The sequence below is a fragment of the Micromys minutus genome, assembly GCF_963924665.1.
Source record: "Micromys minutus genome assembly, chromosome: 1".
NCBI classification, from domain to species: domain Eukaryota; kingdom Metazoa; phylum Chordata; class Mammalia; order Rodentia; family Muridae; genus Micromys; species Micromys minutus.
In genome coordinates, this window is record NC_137969.1 from 27,925,392 (window position 1) to 27,947,451 (window position 22,060).

General features: G+C 42.6%; 1 protein-coding gene across 1 annotated transcript in view; it reads left to right on the forward strand.

Annotated features, from left to right (window-relative positions):
• Nucleotides 1-22,060, forward strand: part of PRR14L (proline rich 14 like) — a 56,960-nt gene that overhangs the window by 23,652 nt on the left and 11,248 nt on the right. Inside the window, exons 6-8 of the mRNA XM_080917935.1 lie at nucleotides 5,704-5,775; nucleotides 7,073-7,244; nucleotides 7,805-7,911. Of these exons, the coding sequence (XP_080774061.1) occupies nucleotides 5,704-5,775; nucleotides 7,073-7,244; nucleotides 7,805-7,911 (351 nt within the window). The remainder of the gene's footprint in view (nucleotides 1-5,703; nucleotides 5,776-7,072; nucleotides 7,245-7,804; nucleotides 7,912-22,060) is intronic.

The window sequence follows — 22,060 nt, forward strand, 5'->3', positions numbered from 1 at the left end:
GTCATTTGCCAATCTGATGCCTTCCTGGAGGCTTCTGCTCCATCAGCCTGTCCTTAGAGTGAGCCTCTCTTTGCCTCCTGTTTCTGGTCTATTCCATCTAATATTGACATATCTCTCTCTCTCTCTCTCTCTCTCTCTCTCTCTCTCTCTCTCTCTCTCTCTCTCTCTCTCTCTCTCCTCCACCTCTCCCCCTCTGCCCCTTGTCCCTCTTGCCTCTCCCCTTCGCCCCTAGCCTGTTTCCTAAGTTCTAGAATTAAAGGCATGCCACCACTCTGCTCCGGGTTGGACAGAAGTTCTCATGGTTTCACTGTTGGGAATAGGGGAGAATAATTTGATCAGTATCATTGTACCTTCTAAGTGAAAGTAGAACAGGACTGGGGATGCAGCTTAGCAGTCAAGTGTTTGCTTGGTTATTATAAAACTAGACTCAGTTCCTAGCTCAGAGAGAAGGAAAGAGGAACCTAAGGTATTCCCCCCTTTGGCTTTTTTTCTCCATTAATTTACTTACTCACTTTACATCCCGATAGCAGCCCCTCTCCTCCCATTCCCTCCCCACATGGAATCATCCTCTTATTTTCTTCTGAGAAGGAGGAGGCCCCCCAGGGTACCAACCTACCCTAGCACATCAAATCATTGCAGGACTAGGCACATCCATTCCCACTGAGGCCAGACAAGGCAGCCCAATTAGGGGAACTGAATCTACTGGCAGGCAACAGTGTCGGGGACAGTCCCCCTTTCAGTTGTTGGGGACCCTCGTGAAGGCCAAGATGCACTTCTGCTGCATATGTGCCATGGGTGCGGGGAGAGGGACACAGATGACTAGGCCCAGCCCGTGTATATACTCTTTGTGGTGGTTCAGTCTATGGGAACCTCCAAGGGTCCAGGTTAGTTGAGTCTCTTAGTTTTCTTGTGGAGTTCTTACCCCTTTGGGACCCTGAATCCTCCCCCCACTTCCTCAAGACTCCCTGAACTCCTTCAGTCAGTTAGTTGCTGGGTGGAGCCTCTCAGAGGACAGTTATGCTAGGCTCCTGTCTGTAAGCATAACAGTATCATTAATAGTGTCAGGGATTGGTTCTTGCCCATGGGATGGGTCTTAAGTTGAGCCTGTCATTGGTTGGCCATTCCCTTGGCCTCTCCTTCATCTTTCCCACTGCTAGGGGTCTTAATGAGAGTCACCCTCATAGGGAACCTAAGATTTAAAATTTTTCATTTTTTTAGGGTTTTTAGGTGAGATATAGTTTATGTAGAGTGCATGCTTAGCATAACTTAAGGTGCTGAAGTCGATCTCTACACTCGGTCCTCAAAGAACTGTGGTCGATGAATCTTTCTACTGAAATCCTTTAGATGAACAGCAACTCTGTTGTTTTGTTTTTCCAGATAGGGATTCTCTGTTAGCCCTGGCTGTCTTGGCACTCCATCTGTAGACCAGGCTGGTCTACTCAGAGATCTTCCTCCAGAGCATTGGGACTAAAGGTGTGCACCACTCTGGCTGGTTTAACTCTGTCATTTTAAATTTGTTCTTAACTATCTATAGTTGAAATTCTAATTCTGATTGAAATTTAAGACCAGTGTGGGCTAAGGAATGAAATATTGTCTCAAAAACACATTAAAGGGGCAAGAAAGATGTGCAGCAGTTAAGAGGATCCCAATTTTGTTCCTCTTAATTCCAGCCCTGTAGCTCCAGTTTCCAAGGATCTAACACCCTCTTCTAGCTTCTGTGGGCACTGCATGCATTTGTTGTACATGCATATTGGCAAAAACCCATAAATATAAAATACGTATGCACGTACGTACATATGCATGCATGTTTGAGACAGGTTTCTCTATGTAGCCCTGGCTGTCCTGGAACTCACTCTGTAGACCAGGCTGGTCTTGAACTCAGGTCTGCCTGCTTCTGTCTCCTGAGTGCTGGAACTAAAGGCATGCACCACCACTGCCAGCTCCATAAAACTATTAAATCTAAATGAATGTAATTAAATTTGTAAATAAATGAAATAATGAATGAATGAATGAATGAATGAGGTGCTTTCTGGCAGGATGGTTCCATGAGTAAGCCACCAAGTCTGATGACCTGAGTTAGAGTCTTAGAGCCCATGGAGTGGGCGGAGAAAAATGACAGTTTGTCCTTTGACCTCCATACACATGCTGTGCTGCACACATGGGGACTTCACACATGTGTACAAAATACAAAAGTATAATGTAAAAATAAAAAAGGATCAATTGGGTCATGTGATGGTGTACTGCTTGTATTATCTAGTACTTTGTTCTGTCTCTATGTAAATTGTTATGATTGTTCTGTGCTATAAGGTGGTGGCACACAGCTTACACTGTTTTGTATTTTCTCCCTCCCCATTCTTTCTCTGCCTTTCTTGTTGCTAGCTTATGCTGGCCTCCAACCCCCCAGGTTCTAGGATTATAGACATGACCACTGTTATATTCTTGTATGCTGTGTTAGTATTCAGGATGTGAGTCTAGAGGCCTTTTCTCATCTGGTTTTTCATAATTCCTTACAATATTTTTGCTTCTTACATTCTATATGTAGCCTTCCTTCCTTCCTTTCTTCCTTCCTTCTTTCCTTCCTTCCTTCCTTCCTTTCTTCCTTTCTTGTTCTTGAGAAAGGGTTTCTGTGTAGACCAGGCTGGTCTGGTACTCAGAGATCCACCTGCCTCTGCGTCCTAAATGTTTGGATTAAATATGTGTTCCCCACTGCCCAGCTTTTTTTAAAAGATAGGATCTCACTATATAGTCCAGCCCCTCGCCTTTTGATATAATTTATTTCTGAGATAAGTTCTATTACTTTGACTGATCTCCAAGTCTGTGCTCTGCTGTTCTTTCTCAGAATAGCTGGGACCACAGGTTTGTGTCACTGCACTGAACACTTGAAGACTTTTTTCTAACCTGATCTCTTGGTTGCTTGGAATTTTCACTGAAGTAGAGCTAGACCAAAGGGCTCTTTAATCCAGTTTTGTTTTTGTTTTTTGTTTTTTTTTAACTTATCAAACAGGTTTATATGTTAAAGTCTCGATCTACAGACCCTATCAATAAGCTTACAACCAGCGGACAACGATTAAACTGCCCATCCAGAAAAGATAAATTAGGCCCATAGAAACCCTTAGAAATAATCATAACAACTTCATCAAGCTAGAGATGGATGCACTGAGAGAAACTGCTCTTTCCAGTATCTTTTGTGTTGCTGAGACTCTTCGCCTAAGATGTTAATCTGCTTTAAACATTTGAGAAACTGGACTTTTTTTTCCCTAGCTGCTTAACAAATTGTTAATTTTCGGGGAGGAGATGAGATGTGGGGTTATGATGCAAGTTCCACATTAATAAAGTATGCTCTGTTCTAAAATCAGTAGAATTTTTGTGCCAGTCTTATTTTAAAAGGCACAAAAATTTCCAGCATCTTAGATGAATGTATCTATAAGCCATTGGTAGAGGAATGAAATTGTGCTTTAGGAATGTAGCTATGCTTTATTGGGTATTAATTTTTTTTCTAAGTAAAACAATTATTTATGAGTGTATATGTCACATTTGTGCCTGGTGCCCAAGAAGGTCACAAAGAATGTGTTAGAGCCCTTGAAACTGGATTATGGATGGTTGTCAGTCTCCAAGTGGGTACCAAGAACTGAGCCTAGGTCCTGTCCAAGAGTAACCAGTGCTCTCAAATGCTGAGCCGTTTCTCCAGCCTCCTTACTTTTTATGTGTCTTGGTGTTTAGCCTGCATATCTGTATGTACACCATAACCATGTGCTTAGTGCCCACATAGATCAGAAGAAAGTATCAGATGCCTTAGCGTTGCAGATAATTGTGAGCTGCTATGTGAGTGCTAGAAATTTAACCTGGGTCCTCCAGAAGACCAGCCAGTGCTCTTAATCCCAAAAGGCAAAATTTATTTTAAGGTCTTTATTTTATAAATTTTCAGTATACTTTATATGTTTGGAGTTTTTGTTTTTTTTTTTTTTTTTTTGTTTTTTTGTTTTTTTTTTTTTGGGGGGGGGGGAATTGGGTAGGCTTGTTCCATGGTGTGTGTGTGTGTGTGTGTGTGTGTGTGTGTGTGTGTGTGGTCAGAGGACAACTTTGGAGTTGGTTCTTTCTACTTTATAAATAGGCTGTCATCTTGCATTGTCAGACAGTAAGTGTCTATCTGCAGAGCCATCTTACTACTCCTACCACCCCCACCCCTGTGACAAAGATGGTCTTGTGTCGTTCAAATGGGCCTGGAACGAACTCTGTGGCTCAGCATGACCTTGAACTCACCATCCTTCCACAGTATATCCTCCCCGGGTGCAGGGCTTGCTTATACAGATACTTTGTTATTGTTGTTGTGCTTGGTTCTTTTACTTGCAGGATACTTTTTAAAATTTTTTAATTGGATGTTTTATTTGTTTACATTTCAAATGTTATCCCCTTGCCTGGTTTTCCCTCTGCACCCTCCTGTCCCATCTTCCCTCCCCTGCTTCTATGAGAGTGCTTCCCCACCCACTCCCACCTCCCCGCCCTGGCATTCCCCTATACTTGGGCATGGAGCCTTCCCAGAACCAAGGGCCTCTCCTTCCATTAATGCCAGATAAGGCCATTCTCTGCTACATATGGGGCTGGATCCATGGGTCCCTCTTTGGTTGGTGTTCTATCTAAGTTTTTTTTTTTTTTTTTTTTTAAAGATTGAGTAATTATTTATTTTTACATACTTGATGAAGGAGCTTAAACATTCTCTCCAGTGGAAAACAGCATGAAAAGCAGCTGCCCTGCTCAGGGCCTGGGCTCCTCCTTGCCCACACAGTGAGATGGAAGGGTGTATTTCCCCTTTCATTAGTTATTCCCACTGTTGCTTGATTTCACGAATTCGCCTCATCATTTTGTACCGAAGAAAAAATTCTTCAAAATCTTCATATTCTATCTTGCACTCGTTTTTTAGCCCGGGTGACGCCAATCCCATGTGCACATCCCATCCACTCTTTCAAAAGCGTGGCATCCAGCAGCATTCTTGTTCAGCACTGAGGAACAGCCTTTTCTGCACATCAAGGAAAGGCATGACTGGGTCACCCACAACGAGAGAAAATTTTTCAAGGAGCAATCCCTAGAGAAGCTTCTTGGCTGCGTGGACACAGCAGCGCCTACCGCACTTCAGCAGTGCCCTTGTCAGGTCCCTGGGCGCAGTTCCCGACCGCCGGCTTCCGGAGGATGCGGACGCCTTATATCTAACTTTTTAAAGCCATTGGTTGTATGTTTGTGTATGTATGTGTGCATGTATGTAAGTACATGTGCCATAATAAACACATAAAGGAGGGTCAGTACATTTTTTGGGAATCCACTTCTACCCTGTGAGTTCCAGAGTTCGACCTCAGGTGGTCAGTCATGGCAGCAAGATCTTCATGTGGGGCGTCTTATTATTCCTTATTTGGCGTCTTATTATTCCTTATTTTTAAAAGTTTCAAAGACTCGTAACCTGTGTGTTTGCCAAGTTACTTAGAAGGTCATTCTTGTTCCTTTCCTCTCTGTTCCTGTCCTTGCCTTTCTTTATACCTTTTTATAATAGGAGCTCCCCTCCTGTTAGCCCAAGTGAACACATGAGCGCAGTGGCTCGGTGGGAGGTGCTTGTTTCTTGGCCTCCATCATAAGCCAGTGCCTGCAGTAAGATGGAGATCTTTGCTGTTGCCCCACTCCCATAACTTGCTGCTTTGTACTTGTGCTTTGCTTCAGCTACACCACCATACCAAATGTGCCTCTTCCAGGCTTGGAAGCTATCCACAACACCAACAGCAGTCACCTGAGGTAAGCCTTGCACACTATGTGAATGTGTGGATGGGTGTGTGTGAGAAAGTGCAAGGGAGAACACGTTCATTCTAGTGTTCATTGGTAGCATGGGCCAGGTGTGGCACAACTCTGACCTGGTCCATTAATCTTACTCAAGTTTATAGGTCTCAAATATCTCTGAGAATCAGTAATGACTAGGGTTGTATACTTAGCACCATTTACTTAAAAATGATGTCATTAACCAGCTTGTTAGCATCTCTGATAGGTGTCTGAGGTCCTTGCCCTGCGCCAGCCTGGATCCTAGTCCCTGAGCAGGTCGGTTCATCTGCTCATTCACTGCTGTCTTCTCACCCGTCTTCACTTACAATTCCTTCATGAAACTGCCCCATACACAGAAGTGCATTGACCACATTCTTGTAAGTTTTCATATGTGTAGACCCAGGTTAGTCTAAAAGTGACTAGGAAACAGGTTGACTGGAAATGCCGTTCCTTGACAGAAGAAACAGCCCCCATTCTAATCTGCAGGTTCAGAAGATAACATAGGCTGGGCTGAGATGCCACACTGGGAAATTGCCTGCCTTGCAAGCCTTAGGGCATAGGCTTCCCCCACAGCCCACATAGAAACCAGGGATTCTAGTGTTTAGGCAGGCAGAGACAGGCAGGTTCTGAAGCTCACTGACCAGCCAGCCTAAGCCACTTGGGAGCTCGAGGCCAGTTTGGGGGAAGGACATTGTCTTTTGGTCTCCACATGCACACACCAGGACCCATAGCAAGACCTACATGAGGAGCCATCTTACCATTCCTTAGCTTTAAACTTTTGAAAGAGTCTTAACGTGTGCTTACCAGGTTACTTTAAAAAAAAACAAAAAACTAGGGCTGGAGAGATGGCTCTGTGGTTAAAAACACTGACTGCTCTCCTAGAGGTCCTGAGTTCAAATCCCAGTAACCACATGGTTCATAACCATCTGTAATGGGATATGATGTCTTTTTCTAGTGTATGTCTGAAGACTGTGACAATATACTCATGTGTACACAACAAATCTTTTTTTAAAAATTTAAATAGAAATGCCTGCTTGCTGTCAGGCAATAGTGGCCCATGCCTTTATTTAATCCCTGATTTCTGAAAGCAGAAGCAGGCAGATCTCTGAGAGTTTGAGACCAGCCTGGTTCTCACAGCAAGTTCCAGTGCAGCTGAGGCCCCACAGAGGCTCCTGCCCTTCCCCCATCCTCTCCCTTCATCCCCCCCCCCAAATCTGTTGGAAGTAGAAAGCAAGGCTCATCAGGTTTTATCTTCATTCTGTCTCCATGATGCTAGGCTAGAGCCTGTGTTTCCTGCCTTGGTGCCAAAGTCTTGCTTGGTAACAGAACCAGCTGTCAGCGCGCTCCTGCTCTCGGCCTCTGAGCTCCAGGTTCCTGGGTTTGATGAGCTGGATGGTGTGTCAGCAGCTTGCCCCCGACCACAGAGCAGCCCTGCACAGCAGAAAGAGGTAAATGCAGAGTACCGGTGTCAGGTGGAGGTGGCATTGGGGTTCCCGTTGACTCCCACCACATGGTAGGTCTGAGCACATTGAGGTAGGAGTTATTCTGCTTGGCTCGGCTTTGTCTGTTGAAGAAAGGAGATGGTGGATTGGGGGGTTGTTAACCTTCATTTTGTTTGTTTTCAGAGATGGGGTTCTACTGTTCTCTCCTTACTGGCTTCCAGCTCTCGTCCTGCTCTACCATGCAGGGCTTGGTTATCTGTATTGTTTTCCAGATCCCCTTTCCTCAGCAACAGTGTTAAAGACACAGAAGGACGGATGAATGATAGTGTCCTTCAGTTTACATCACCTGTCTTCACTGATTATTTATCTCAGTTGAGACCCTTCAACTCTATTTTAATATGTGAAGGGGCAGTGACAGAAGATGACACCAGGGCAGCAAGGGGAAATTTGTCTTTAGCTACTTTTTAGGCTTATCTGTAAACTGAGGGAGCAATGTTTTGAGTATAACAGCTTTATTTAAAATGTCTTATACCTTGTCTATCTTTGTTCTTAACCTTTAAAAACAGGCTGAGCCAGAGGAGAGACCAAAGAAAGTCTCACAGATCCGCATCCGGAAAACCATTCCTAAACCAGATCCCAACCTTACCCCAATGGGCCTGCCTCGGCCCAAAAGGTGAGCTTCTCTAATGCAAACTGGGTTTGTTCTCTTGGAAAATTGCTAGGAAAAGCATACCTGCCCTTAAAGCGCCGTCATATAATCAGAGTTGTGTTCTTACTTCTAGGAATTTATCCCAAGAATTCATTTGGTTATATGGCTATATAGTTATGTGCAAGATTTCCAATACATTAACCATTTCATTGTACTCCTCATACTAGATACTGTGTGTGCATAATCATAGCTTAAACTCCAGTAGGAACATAGACTTTGAGCCTTGAAAGGCCAACGCAGGAGTAGTTGCTTGTTCAGACCAGCTTTGGGTACATAGTGAGTACAAAGCTGTCCTTCTGGGTGAGGTTGTCTCTCAGTGGGGAAGAGGGAGGAGGGGGGGGGGGGATGGATGGATGGATGGATGGATGGATGGATGGATGGATGGATGGAAAGGAGATAGAGACAGGCAGAAACACCAGAGTTACATAAGACCCTGTCTTAAAACAACAACAGAAAAAAAGCAGTTTATTTTTAAAAAATTCATTTAAGTTTATTGATTTTATTTATATGTGTGTTTCTCCATGAATGTATGTGTGTGCCTGGTGTCCTTGAAGGTCATTTTCATGGCATTGGATCTCCTGGAACTGAAGATGCATTTATGTCATGGGTTACCCTGTGGGTACTGGGAACTAAATCCAGATCCTGTAAAAATAATAAGTTTTAACTTCTGAGCCACATCTCTAGTGCCCCAATATACTTGGCAGTGTGATGTACTCCTGTGACCCCAGCAACTGGGAGGTAGGAATGAGGGGAAAGCGGTCAAGGTCACCTTCAGTGTTCCAGCCCTCTGGTTTTATGTGCAGAATTTTGGTCTGTTTTTCATTGGTTCCCTTAAGTAACTAAAATCAATTAACCACCTGAGCTCTATGAGTGTGTCTGTAGGGCAAGAAAGTGCCCAGTGAGAACAGTGCTTTGCCAAATCACTTCATAGCCCAGGTTAGCCTTGAACTCATTATCCTTCAGTCTTAGTCTGCAAATGCTGAGGTTACAAGTAGATTTTGTATCTTAAAATACAATATATATTCTTTCTCCCTCTGCTCACTGTACTGGAGACTGAGTAGAAGGCTTTGTGAATGGAGCCTAAGAGCTGCCTTTGAGCTCCACTCAGCTATCACGTTTTACTGACTGTCCTTTGTGTCACCTCTCGAAAACCTTTGTGTATCTCAGGTGCCAGCGTCCAGTGGCTTCATTTTGAGAGTGGAAAGTAGGCGTCAGTGTGGCTTTCCTGCTTTCTTTGTGCTTCTGATCTAAAAGCCTTGTTGGGAACACAAAGGCTTGTCTCACTTTGCTTTGTTGTTTGACTCTGTGAGCTTTTTATATTTTTCTTTTTTTTTTTTTTTTGGCTTTTGTTTTTTTTTTTATTTGTTTGTTTGTTTTGTTTTGTTTTTGAGACAGGGTTTCTCTGTGTACCTCTAGCTGTCCTGGAACTCACTCTGTAAGTCTAGAAACACCAGAGTTACATGATAAGTTTGAGTTGAGGCCTCGAACTCAAATCAGCCTGTCTCAATTGGTCCTTTATACTGTATATCCTTTTCACACTCAGCTGGCTCTTACTCCCCAGGAAGCCCCCACTTCAGTTTTTTTTGTGTTACCCACAATTTCCCAATTTCCTCAAGACCTCATCCTCCCTCACGATCCTGTTTCTGTTTAAGTATGCATTCTGCATGTGAGGGAAAACAGTGCTTATTTTGCCCAACGAATCCCATATATACATACATATATATGTAGTGCATAATTTCATTATTATGTTAATGGACATATAGGCTAGTTCTGTTTCTTAGCTATTCTAAATAGTACAGCATTAAACAAATGTACAAGTATTTCTGCTATGTTGACTTAGACACATACATGTATGTATTTGAAAGTCCTATGGTTGGACATAGGGCATTTCTGGTTTTTTTTTTCCTTTTAAGATTTCTTTTTGTCTGCACTGGTGGTTTGTTTGCATGTCTATGAGGGAGCCAGATCCCCTAGAACTGGAGTTACAGCAGACAGTTGTGAGCTGACATGTGAGTCCTGGGAATTGAATCTGGAATCTCTGGAAGAGCAGCCAGTGCTCGTAACAACCAAGCCATCTCTCAGCCCTGACATAGGGTATTTCTATTTCAGTGTTTTGGAAAACTTGCACACTGATTTCCATGTTTGCTGCAGGAGCTTTCCCCACATTCTCGCTGCATTTGTTGTCCTTTGTTTTGTTTCTCATTGTCTGGTTGTTTGGTTTTGGTTTTTCAAGACAGAGTTTCTTCGAGTTTACCCATGACTGTCCTAGAACTATCTTTGTAGACCAGACTGGCCTCAGAATTCACAGAGATTCTCCTGCCTCTGCCTCTCGAGTGCTGGGATTATAGGCGTGCTTGTTTTGTTTCTTTCCTGTAAAAGATTTCCTCTTTAATTTTGCTGTTCTCTCCCCACCGTGCTGCTGTCCACCCTTTCACTGGAGCGGATGCTGCCTCTCCCTCCCTGTCTGCCATCATCATGCTTCTTGCCTGGGTCTTTGAGAAAGTGTTTCCCCTGCACCCTTTCCTTAGAACATGGTGGAAACCACTCGGTCTTCTGATTTCTGCTTCCTTTTATAGTTTGAATTTTGCAGTTCAAGCTGGCTGGCCCAATGCCCCAGCAAAATTCAACAAGGACGCTGAAAATCACTTAGGACTCTCAGGAAAGGTTCAGGCAGTGAGGGTGATCAAGCCTGTTGGGCATGGCCTGCCAGTCATCTTTGGCCATTCTGGAAGTGGACATCTAAGAAGAAGGTTAGATCATCTGGCGGTGATCCCTTTTTTACAAGCTCCTTGCCCTTGGCAGTCTAGAAGAAATAGGCTGCTATGAGCCAGGTGGAATCCCAGCAGCTCTTGGGTGTTCAGCCGGAATGTCATGTGGTGTCAGGAAGGGTTTTGAGTTCCTTGCTTGTAGGAGTCTGAGCCAGCAGACACTCTGTATGTCTTTCTCATCTCCTCTATCCAAAGGACTCCTGTATGGAGTGGCTATCATTGCTTTCTGGAGTTTGGAAGAGGTGGGTAACTTCCTTGGCAGGTCGACCAGGACTTCCTTTGTTAAAGCTTCTTGGTAACTTGCTTTTTTATTGCTTTACAGTATTCTTAGCTCTTTGTCTCATTTTGGTTAGAGCTCAACATTATCAGACATCACAATAACTATACCAGCTTGTTTTTAGTTTTCATTTTGTTTAGTATTTTTACCTTTCTTTTTTTTAAAATATTTTTAAATTTCCATTTTTAAAAAATTTGTTTTTTGCTGGGTGGCAGTGGTGCTTGCACTCAGGATACAGGTAGGCAGATCTCTAAAGCCTGTCCAGTGTACAGCGAAAGTTCCAGGATATCCATAGAAACCTTTTCTTTGGAGAAAAGTCATTCTGACTGTAGATTCGAAAAGGAAATTAGATCAAAGGATTTTAGCTGGGCATTTGTGGCACATGCCCTTAATCGCAGGACTCATAGGTGGATCTCTGAACTTGAGGCCAGCCTATTCTACAAACTGAGTTTCAGAATGGCCAAGGCTACACAGAGAAACCGTGTCTCAAAACCAAAAACAAATGAAAAAAAGGTTTTGTTTTGTGTGGATGTTTTGTGGATGTGTGTTTGTGCACTGTGTATGTGCCTGTTGTTCATGGAGGCCAGAAGAGGGCGCAGGATCTCCTAGGTCTGGAGTTCCGATGGATTAAAATGGCATATGGGTGCTGGAAGTCAAACCTGGGTCCTCTGCAAGAGCAGCCAGTGCTCAAAACCAGAGTCATCTCTTCAGCCTTTTGACTTTGTAGTTTTATCATCTTGACTATGACGTGTTAATATAAAATGCACCAGAGAGGTTCTTCTCTTGTTGTGTTTATTTGGAGTTCTAAATGCCTCTTGTATTTCAAAGTCTCTTTAAATTTGGACAGATTATGTTTTCATTGATGAACTTCTGTATACTTTTAGTGTTTTTTTCCCCCCATGTCCTTTTATCTCACGGATTCTTTAGTTTGTCTCATAATTGTATCCCAGAGTTCTTGAACATTGTGGTCTTGTTTGCTTTTGTTACTTTTGGGTTTTTTGTTTGGTATTTTTGGTTGTTGCTTGTTTGTTTGTTTTGTCTATATAGTTTTGGTTGTCCTGGAACTCACTTTGTAGACCAGGCTGGCTTCAAACTCACAAAGATATGCCTCAGTTTGCCTCCTGAAGGCTGGGGTTAATGGCCTGCGCCACCAAGTGGCCTTGGTAATGTTGTTTTCTTACTATCCTTTTTCTTCATCCCTGGTAATCTTTTCTCTGCTTGGGTAAGCCTGTTATTAGTGCTGTCACGCTGTTTATTATTTGATTTATTAAACTCTTCCTTGCCAACTTCTCTCTCCAGCCTGCTTGCTTTTAAAGACCTCACTTTTCACAGTTATGTGTATGGGCTGTGAGGAGAGTGCGTGCACAGGAGCACAGTTGCTCTTGGGTACCAGAAAAGGTGTCAGATCCCCTGGAGCAGGCAGTTATGAACCTCCTCCACGTGGAGTCTATGAAATGAACCTAGGCCTCTGCAAGTGTAGCAAATGCTTTTAACCCCTGATCCATCTCTCCAGTCTCTCCGTTTTTTGTATTCTGAGACAGAGTCTCACTGTGAAGCCCTAGCTGACCTGAAACCCACTATTTAGGTCGGTTCACAGAGATATGCCTACTCCTGCCACTTCTGGAATTCAAAGCTGCCTGCTGTTTTTATCTTAATTTCCTTGCTGAATTTTTCTTCAAAGTTGCCAGTGTTTTCATCCATACTGCTGATTTTGTTATTGATAATGCATATGTGTGTGTTTGTTGACGCACATGTGCAAGAATGTGCATGGCTGGGCCAAAATGTGTACACCATGGATTAAGGGTGGAGGTCAAAGGACAACTTTTGCAAGTTGGTTCCATCTTTCTACCATGTAGAACATGGGAATGGAATTCAGGTTATCAGGCTTTGTAACAAGTACTTTGACTGCTAATTCATTCTATTGCTGACTTTTGCTGAAAAATGTTTTAAGTGTTCTTCTGACATTTTAACCTTGTCAGTAACTTTAATTCAGTAACTGAGGAGTTCAGATCTTTTTGGGTGGATCATGTTGTGCTATTTTGAATTTCTTCCGGTTTTGGATTGAAGTTTGTTTATCTGTTTGTTTCCAAGGGTATCTTATTGAGCAGCTTGCTTTTTAAGACTTGGTCATCAGTACCAGTCATCAAAGAGAACACAAAGTATTGTAGCAATAGTAACATACTGTATGAGGTACAGAGGGATTTAAATGCCCTCATTCCAGTAATGCATCACTAATACCTGTGCAACTGAAGATGTCAGAGCTGCTGCTGGGACTAAGTGGGAACACTAAAAGACTGAGAGGAAAGGAGGATTCGGAAAAAGGTGGGAACAGATGAGAACCCAAGTTAAAAGGAAACGGGATATTAGGGAACAAAGAGTAAAGGAAAAAGTCTACAAGAGAAAGGCAAAATGAAATTGTTGCTCAGTAATGAAAAGTTAAAAAATACAATTAATATAAAAGGTCGAATGAAAAATAAAACCACGCTGAAAGAAAAAAACAGTTTATTGCATGTCTTAGTTAGGGTTTACTTCTGTGAACAGACACCATGACCACAGCAACTCTTATAAAGGACAACATTTAATTGGGGCTGGCTTACAGGTTCAGAGGTTCAGTCCATTTTCATGGCAGGAGCATGGCAATGTCTAGGCAGGCATGGCACAGGAGGAGCTGAGAGTTTTAGCTCTAATTCAGAAGGCAGCTAGAAGACTGGCTCTCACATGGTTAGAAGGAGGGTCTTAAAGCACATGCCCACAGTGACACACTTCCTCCAACAAGGCCACACCTACAAATAGTGCCACTCCCTGGGCCAAGCATATTCAAACCAACACATATGGTAAGGCCAAATATGAGTGTAGATTGGAGGAGTTAGGGAAGGAGTATGGCTCAGTATAAATACACTGTATGCATATATGAAAATCTTAAAGAATTAATAGAAATGCTTTTTTTTTTTAAACAATGCTAAATATATGGGGGGATGACATGGGATAAAAGAGAAGAAACAGGAAACTGTTCTTCCAAAATACATTAATCAATTTGATGATTATATAAAGTGGGTACCTACTTGAATACCCACACAGACACTTGAATAAAAATGTTTTATGATCTAAGCAAGTAAGAGTTTATAAAGCCTAGAGCCTAACATAAGCAATCCACTGCCTGTCAGTCCTCCCTGGTCTCCTCTCCTCTGTCTGCCCCACAGCACTTCCCTTTGGTTCACATGCATGTTGGTTATTTGACCCTCCATTCAGATTTCTAAAAAATCAAGACACATACATTCCTGTGCGAATATAAAGTTTGGGGTTTATTCTTTAGATGGTTGAGTTCTTTTCTTTTTTGTTTGGTTTCCTTTTATTTGCTATTAGTTGGGCTCCATGTATCTTCTGGAAGTTAACCCTTCAGCAGGGGTGTTATTTACAGATCCTCTTCTGATCTTTTGATCGGTTATATGCACAGAGCTGTTGAACTTTGTGGGAATCATATTGTTCATTTGTACTTCTGTTACCTGTGTGTTTGGGATCTGTCTTAGTCAGAGTTTCTATTTCTGCGCAAAACATCATGACTAAGAAGCAAGTTTAGAGAAAGGGGTTTTATTCAGCTTACACTTCCACATAGCTGTTCATCACCAAAGGAAGTCAGGACTGGAACTCAAGGAGATCAGGAAGCAGGAGCTGATGCAGAGGCCATGGAGGGATGTTACTTACTGACTTGCCTCCCCAGCCTTTCTCAGCCTGCTTTCTTATAGAACTGGAGACTACCAGCCAAGGGATGGCACCACCCACAATGGGCTCTCCTACCCTTGATCACTAGTTGAGAAAATGCCTTACAGCTGGATCTCATGGAGGCATTTCCTCAACTGAGGCTCCTTTCTCTGTGATAGCTCCAGCTTGTGTCAAGTTGACACAAAACCAGCCAGTACAGGATCATATATTAAAAAATATTTGTCCAGTTTGGTGTCATGTGACATTTTCTTATTTCACCTTCTCCTTCTTTCCTCCTGCCCCTTTTCTTTGGTCCTGCTTTGTTTTCCTTCTGTTGTGGTATCAGGAATCAAGCCAGACCCTTGCCAGCAAAAGTGTTCTATTACCGACCTCTGTCCCTGTTTAGAGTCTTAGTCTAATTTGAGTTGAGTCTTACATATGAAAAAGACAAATTTTATTTATGTTTACTCATGGAGTTCGTTTTCCCAGCTCTACTTAAAGATACTTTCTTTTCTACACTGTGTGCCCTTGTCAACTGTGTTGAAAATTGTTTAACTACGATAGGTGTGTGAAATTATGTCTGTATTCTCCACTGTTTTGCATGCAGGCAAAATGTATATATATACAAAATAAAAATAATCTTTAAAACAAAATTATTGAAAAATTTGAATAAATTAACCAAGAAAAAAAATTGTTTTGTGGGTTTTTTTGAGACATGATCTCTCTTTGTAGTCCTGGCTGTCCTGGAACTTGCTCTGTAGACTAAGCAGCCCATGAACGTTGAAGAGAGTCTCCTGTTTCTGTCTCCTGAGTGCTGGGATTAAAACCATGTGCCACCATTCCTGCTAAGAGGACATTTTTAAAAGAAATGAAATAAGAATACTAATCTCAGACATTTGAAATATGAAGTCTCAAAAATTAGCCAGCACATAAATACATATATTGGTAAAATAGAATAGAAAATTGAAAATGAATACCTGTTCCTAGGGTGATTAGAGTATTGAGAAAATGTTTTTCCAGATCAGTGGTGGGAATCTGTAATAATTACTTTTGGGATGGGAGCCATTTTAAGAATAATAAGGTTGTGTCTATAAACCCTAAACATTCTCTACTAATCAGGTTTTAGTGTATAAACTTATGGATATTTGAAGAAACCATAGGAAGTTTCTGTTTGGAATGGGCTAACTATAACTATAATAGAAATGTGTAAGTCATGATATAAACACTAAAAAATAAACTACATAAAAATAAAAAAGTTCTGGAACTAAACTTGGTGGCATATACCAGTAAGCTTGAATTCAGAAGGTAGGGGCAGAAGGATCAGGAAAGGGTAACCTTATCCTATATATGAACTTTGGATCAGCTAGGGCTACCTGAGATCCTGTCTCTACAAAACACAAAATGAAAATACTAAACTAGGTTGCAGTGGCACAGGTTTGTAACCCCAGCACTCGGAAGCTATGGCAGGATAGTGAATTCCAGGCAGACTTAGAATTCTGAACAGTGGAGACCCTTTTCTCTTAAAAGTGGGAGAAGACAGCCAGATGTGTATATGCTGTGTTTAATAGAAAGCTCAAGACAGTGCCTTAAGTCTTCAAGGTAGGACTCATGGACGGGATAATTCACCAGAAGCTTTCAGATTAAGCGTAGAAGTAATAAGGGAGACCTTACATCAAAAATAAGGTATAAAAGCTGGGTTTGGATCGCATGTGAATTCAAGGCCAGGCCAGTCTGTATTGTGAGTTCCATGTCAACCAGAGATACACAGTGAGACCCTGGTTACAGCCAAAACAAAACAAAGCAAAAATAAAAATCACAATATAAGAGCCAGGTGGTGGTGTCACACACATTTAATCCCTGAACTGGGAAAGCAGAGGTAGGTGGATTGCTGAGTTCAAGGCCAACCTGTTCTATAGAGTGAGAGTTTCAGGACAGCTAGGGCTACACACAGAGCAACTCTGTCTCACCCCTCCCCCAAAATAATAATAAGAAGAAGAAAAACACAAATGTGGTTAAATGATGTATACAACATCCATTTAAAAGAATAAAATGAGATTGGGTAAGGCACATCTTTAGTCTTGGCAGTTGGGAGGCCATCCTGCTCTGCACAGCAAGAGCAATGAAAGGTGCACAGTGAGACCCTGTTTGTGTGCGCATGTGCTGACTTCTCTACAGGCCGGTTGTATAAAGGCATTTTATCAATAGAGTTTCTCTTCTTGATTATGTCCAGGTTTGTGTGGATTTTTTTAAAAAGCACAGATTTCATCTCCTTGTCAGAATATCAACACTATTTTCACCCCAGTTTTTACTTAGTCTTGGTATTACAGTATTTCCTGGTCATTTTCTCAAGCACCAAGCAATAGTATCAGGAATTATTGCTGTGGCCTCGAACAGGCAGTGATACACTGAGAGGTTCAGTTCTCAGCACCCATATGGTGCCTCACAGCCATCTTTAACTGCAATTTCTAGGGATCTAGTACCTCTTCTGATCTCCTCAGGTTCTTGCATGCACCTTGTTCATATAAACATACTCAGAAACACACATACAATTTTAAAATGCACATATTTTAAAGTTGCCACTTTAGTGAGACAGAGTCAGAGCCAGGTACAGCAACGTGTGGTTGTAGTTTCTACTCAGGAAGCAGAGACAGCTGGATTGTTTCAGTCCAAGAGTTGCAGGCCAGCTTCACAAGAATGGAAGTAATGTGTGCCGCTCTCGAGTGACGGGTAGGGCTGGTCGGTTACTCAGACCAAGAAGTTGGTACTGGAACGTGGGTCAGTGGTCTGAAAGGAGTCCTTCATTTTTACTACAAGTACTTTAAAATGCAGAGCAATATTAAGCATTTAATGTTAATTCCACTTCCCCAAGAAGGCCTGCCTAGTCTTGTACTCAAGAGGTGACTTCATCTGAACCTTCCCATTTTAATTAGTAAAATAAAGGAAAGCCTGTGACTGGGTGGGGAAAGGGAGGTGGAGAGGGAGGATCATAGAGGAGAGGTCAGAGCAGGGAGGAGGATGGAAGAAAAACTCCAAGATGAACCTCCCTTAAGACCAACTAGATCCAGGTGGGATTAATTGTTGTTAAATAGCTATGAACAGTAAAGACTTTATAGGTCTAATATCTCATATAGAAGGGCAGTTTGTATCTTTGTCTATTTGATGTAATCTTGTAAGGGGTTTGTGGATTAAGAATTGAATACATAAACCTGTATGAAAAGCTATCGGGCTGTATAGTTGTGTTTATGTGGGATTTTGGGGTAGAGGAAACACCCTGGGGCAGAGGCAGAAAACAGGTGGTGGAAAACCGCAAGGGAAGGGGGATGTGCAAACGGAGTGAGACCCTGGTGGCTGCTTGGACTGAGCAATAGAGGCTCATGGGGCTCCGTACTAAAATTGGACCTGTGGGGTGAGGTGCGGGGCCGATAAAGAGATAAACCTTTTTTATTTTTTAATATTTATTGCAACAGAAGACATGAAAGAAACAAGCAAAAAAACTCAACATAAAATGAAAGTACATTGTTGGGCACAGTAGCATATGTCTTTAGTCCCAGCACTTGGAGTCAGTGTTGGGAAGATTTATGAGTTCAAGGATGGGCCTGGATTACATTGAGTTCCAGAAATACATAGACTTTGTCTCAAAAAAAAAAAAAAAAGAAAGAACGAAAGAAAGAAAGAAAGAAAGAAAGAAAGAAAAAGCGTAAAGTAGATGTGAATCAAAAATGAACATGTTTCTCCCTCCCCAACAATCAGGACAATAAAGAACAGTACCCTCTCCAAACCCTGGCAGTGAGTAAAAGGGGAAGAGCTTTGAGACGTTTGTGGATTTCCAACCTGAATTCTTGGCTACCAGGAAGGGCTGGCAACCCTAAGTTGAGCTTCCCATTTACAGTGGTTCGGGGTTGCTTAGTGACAAAACAGGGAGTGCACCTCACCAGCATCTGCTGAGTGATGATGAGCCCCCTGGGGCACAGGAGCTACAGCCCAGCACACCCGGACCTGGGCAGCCCGGATCTCACACTGCTAGCCATGGAGGCCGCATCTGAACCCCCTGGAGTGATGGCACGATCTGCAAGTCTGTCCTCTGCAGGCCTGTGTGGAAAGAGCCTGGACCCTGTATAACCGTTTCTTTTTTAATTAATTAATTTTATATGTATTAATGTTTTGCCTGCATATATCTATGTATATACATGCATGCCTAGTGTCCAAAGATGTCATGAGAGTGCTGGGTGCTCCAAACTGGATTTGTATATAGTTATGTACTTTCTGGAAGTCAAACCTGAGTCCTTTGCAAGAGCAACCAGTGCTCTAAACTGATGATGGTCATGAGAGTCAAGTGGCTTGGGCCTGACTGGCCACCTCTTGGCCACCCTCAGCTAAGAGCATATCGATCTGGAAATTAATGAAGATGTTGATTAATGAGGATGAACTGTTACTGTCCTCAACTCCCATCCACAAGATAGTCTGCCATTTAAGTGAGGAGGTTTGAGGTTCTGCCAGCTCTGATGACACAGTAAAGCTCTACCAGGAATAGGGCAGCTGGGTCCCTTGTGTATGTACCTACCGTTGAGGACCATAACTTCACTGTAACTCCACTGTCCAGCACCTGACATCCTGCATTAAATCAGTGCATTCATTAGTGCCCGTATCTTCTAGGACACAAACAAGGATGACATGCAGTGGCTCTGACTTCAACGAGAAATATATCTGCATGTTGTGGGGGTTCAGCTCCAAAACCATTTATGATATTGGTGTCATCTACCTGGCTGGGGCCCTCGCAGAAGCTTGTGGGAATGATGCCATCATCTGAGTGTTTGGATTCCTGCTCACATCTGCACCATCTCTGACAATCTGCATTAGCCTGTATCCCAGGATGTCAGCTCTGTTTCCTTCTCGGTGCAGGAGGGGTTTGTTTGTTGTGGTGTTGTCAAAGGCAGGGCCTTGTGTGGCTGCGCAGATAATGCGCTACTAAGCTACACCCTGCTCCTCCTCTCCTTTGGTTTCTGTGTTTTATTCTGAAAGTTTTGTTCAGTGTTTTCTGCTGTTTGTCCATGATATTTTGTTCAATGTAATCTGTTACTCATCTTTAGAGGTTTTTTTAATTTCTTAATATTATCTATAAAAAAGTTTATGCAGTGGGAATGTAGCTCTGGGATAGTCTGCATGTTCAAGGAGCCAGGGTTGATTGCTCATGTGTTACATCTCTGAAAGGAAAGGCGTCCAGCTAGTCCAAGTCACGCCTCACATCAAATCACACAAAAGACCTGGGAAAAAAGCAGCAAAGAACTGAGCAGTAAGCAGGCTTCCTGAAGGGTGGCTTGGGTTGGTGTGATTTTATGAGCTGATTTTGGAGCAACCTTGGGGATTGGTGGGATTCTGTGGCCTGATCATGGACATTTCTTCTCTCTGTAGGACAGAACTTGGCCATGTGCATCTCAAAGGGGTTGAAACTGGTGGTTATGGCCATTGTAGTTTAAGAGGGTGTGGCATGGCCACCACTTGACCATTCCCCTCTTTTGTTTATTATTGATAAGCAGTTGAGAAAGTGGGAAGTATGTTATCCTTAGAGTTCTTGGGGCAAACTTCATCTTTATGTTCAGGGGATAATCGGGAGTTGAAAGCCTCTGACTCTCTAGCTAGGGGCTAGTTATCCTGTAATAACAATTGATTAATATTCTGGTTAGAAATATTTTGAATCTATTGTCAAAGAAATAGAGACGAGGTTTGTTTATAAGGCAGGTTGCCTCCACTAAGAAATAGAGATGGGTTAAGGAGGGTTGTATCCAATATTGGACTGTCAGTGATCCACTAGGCAGAGGAACTGAACAGTTTCTTAAGTTTTTGGAAATCTGTCTGGAGTTGTTAGTCTTATCTTTTATATACCTGATTGGTTGACATAAAAGCAACATTCCTCTGTGAGGAAAACACAGACCATCTCCCTCTGCCGAGTCTGTAGCCCTACTGGGGTCAGTGAGTCTGTTTGCCCCTGGAGATCCTGGATGAACTGAAAGCAAAGTTGATGGTAAATAGCCAGGGAAGTAGTCAGTACCTCAGTTCCAGCAGTAATGCTTATGCCCAGGCCTGAGGGGAAAGGCAGCTTTTCCTTTTATAATAGCTTGCTGTGTCCTTAAACCCTGTGATAGGAGTCAGCAAGCATTCTTCTCCAGGCATCACTCCTCGTTTTGGAAAAAGGAACATTAAGACACAGGTCCCAGACCACCCAGCTAGTAGGCAGTAGTCTACTTGAGTGCTGACGAGACATTGTGAACTTTGGGACATAAGGGCTGGGTGATAGTGCTGCAGAGTAGGTGGTGTTGCAGACTGAGGAATCCCGTGTACCATAACATGTGTTCCTGAGGAACTAAGGCGGTCTGTGGAACCAAAAGAAGGGTGTGGGAGAGACCAATGGGGAAGGCCACAAATGGTATCATGAGATTGACCCAGAAGAGACACACAACCAATATTCTTCAAAGTGGCCCAGCAGAGTGTTATTTAATATATATGTGGAGGTTAAGGTCTGAAATAAAGGTGGAGTGACAGAAGATCCATGTCCTCCAAAAGGGGAGATGTTAGGTGAAAACTTTGGACAGCTGTCAAACCACACCCAGTGAACCTATAGATCCTGGGGTAAAGACTGTGTCTACAGTAGTCTGCAAACATTTCTTAAGAAAAATCTTAGGGATAGGTTTTCAAGGGTAGAAAATTGAAAATCCTTAGAGAGCAGAGACCTTTGGAAGTGTAGAGCAGAGCAAGTGTAGATATAAGAGATTTTTGGATCATTTTTCTATGCAGTGTTACGATATGAGAGAATTTTAAAATCAAGTATGCCAATTTTGGCCATTGGGCTGTACTGAGGTCAAGCTGTTTGCAGTAACAGAGTGGGACTTGAATAAAATCTAAGTCCATGGGGAACAAGAAAGGGCTCGATATAGGGAAGGTTCTGATAGATTGAGAGAAATGCCTTAATAACTAGAGAGTTGCCTACATAGTGTGACTTTGGTAGATGTAGCAGGCTCCGGGAGCTGGACAGAGGACACCCAGTAGGTGAGGAGGGACAGATGGTCAGAGCAGATGGAAGGAAGAAATGGCTGATGAATAAGATTTTAGAATTTGGAACCAGATATGATGGGTGGCAGAAGCCAGCAGAAACAAATGATTCGTACACACTTTAAGGCAGCCACATCAGCAGTTTGGAATGTTGAGATGTGGGTATGGCTGAAAGGTAAGTGTGGCATCCTCAGGAAGGGAGTGGTGTTTGGAGACCCTTGTATGTTAGAAAGTAGGTCAGGTGTTGAAAAGACAGTAATAGGTGACCTGACCCGAAGTTATTCAGGTATGAGAAGTTGAGCTGCGGCCTGAGGTACATTCTTAT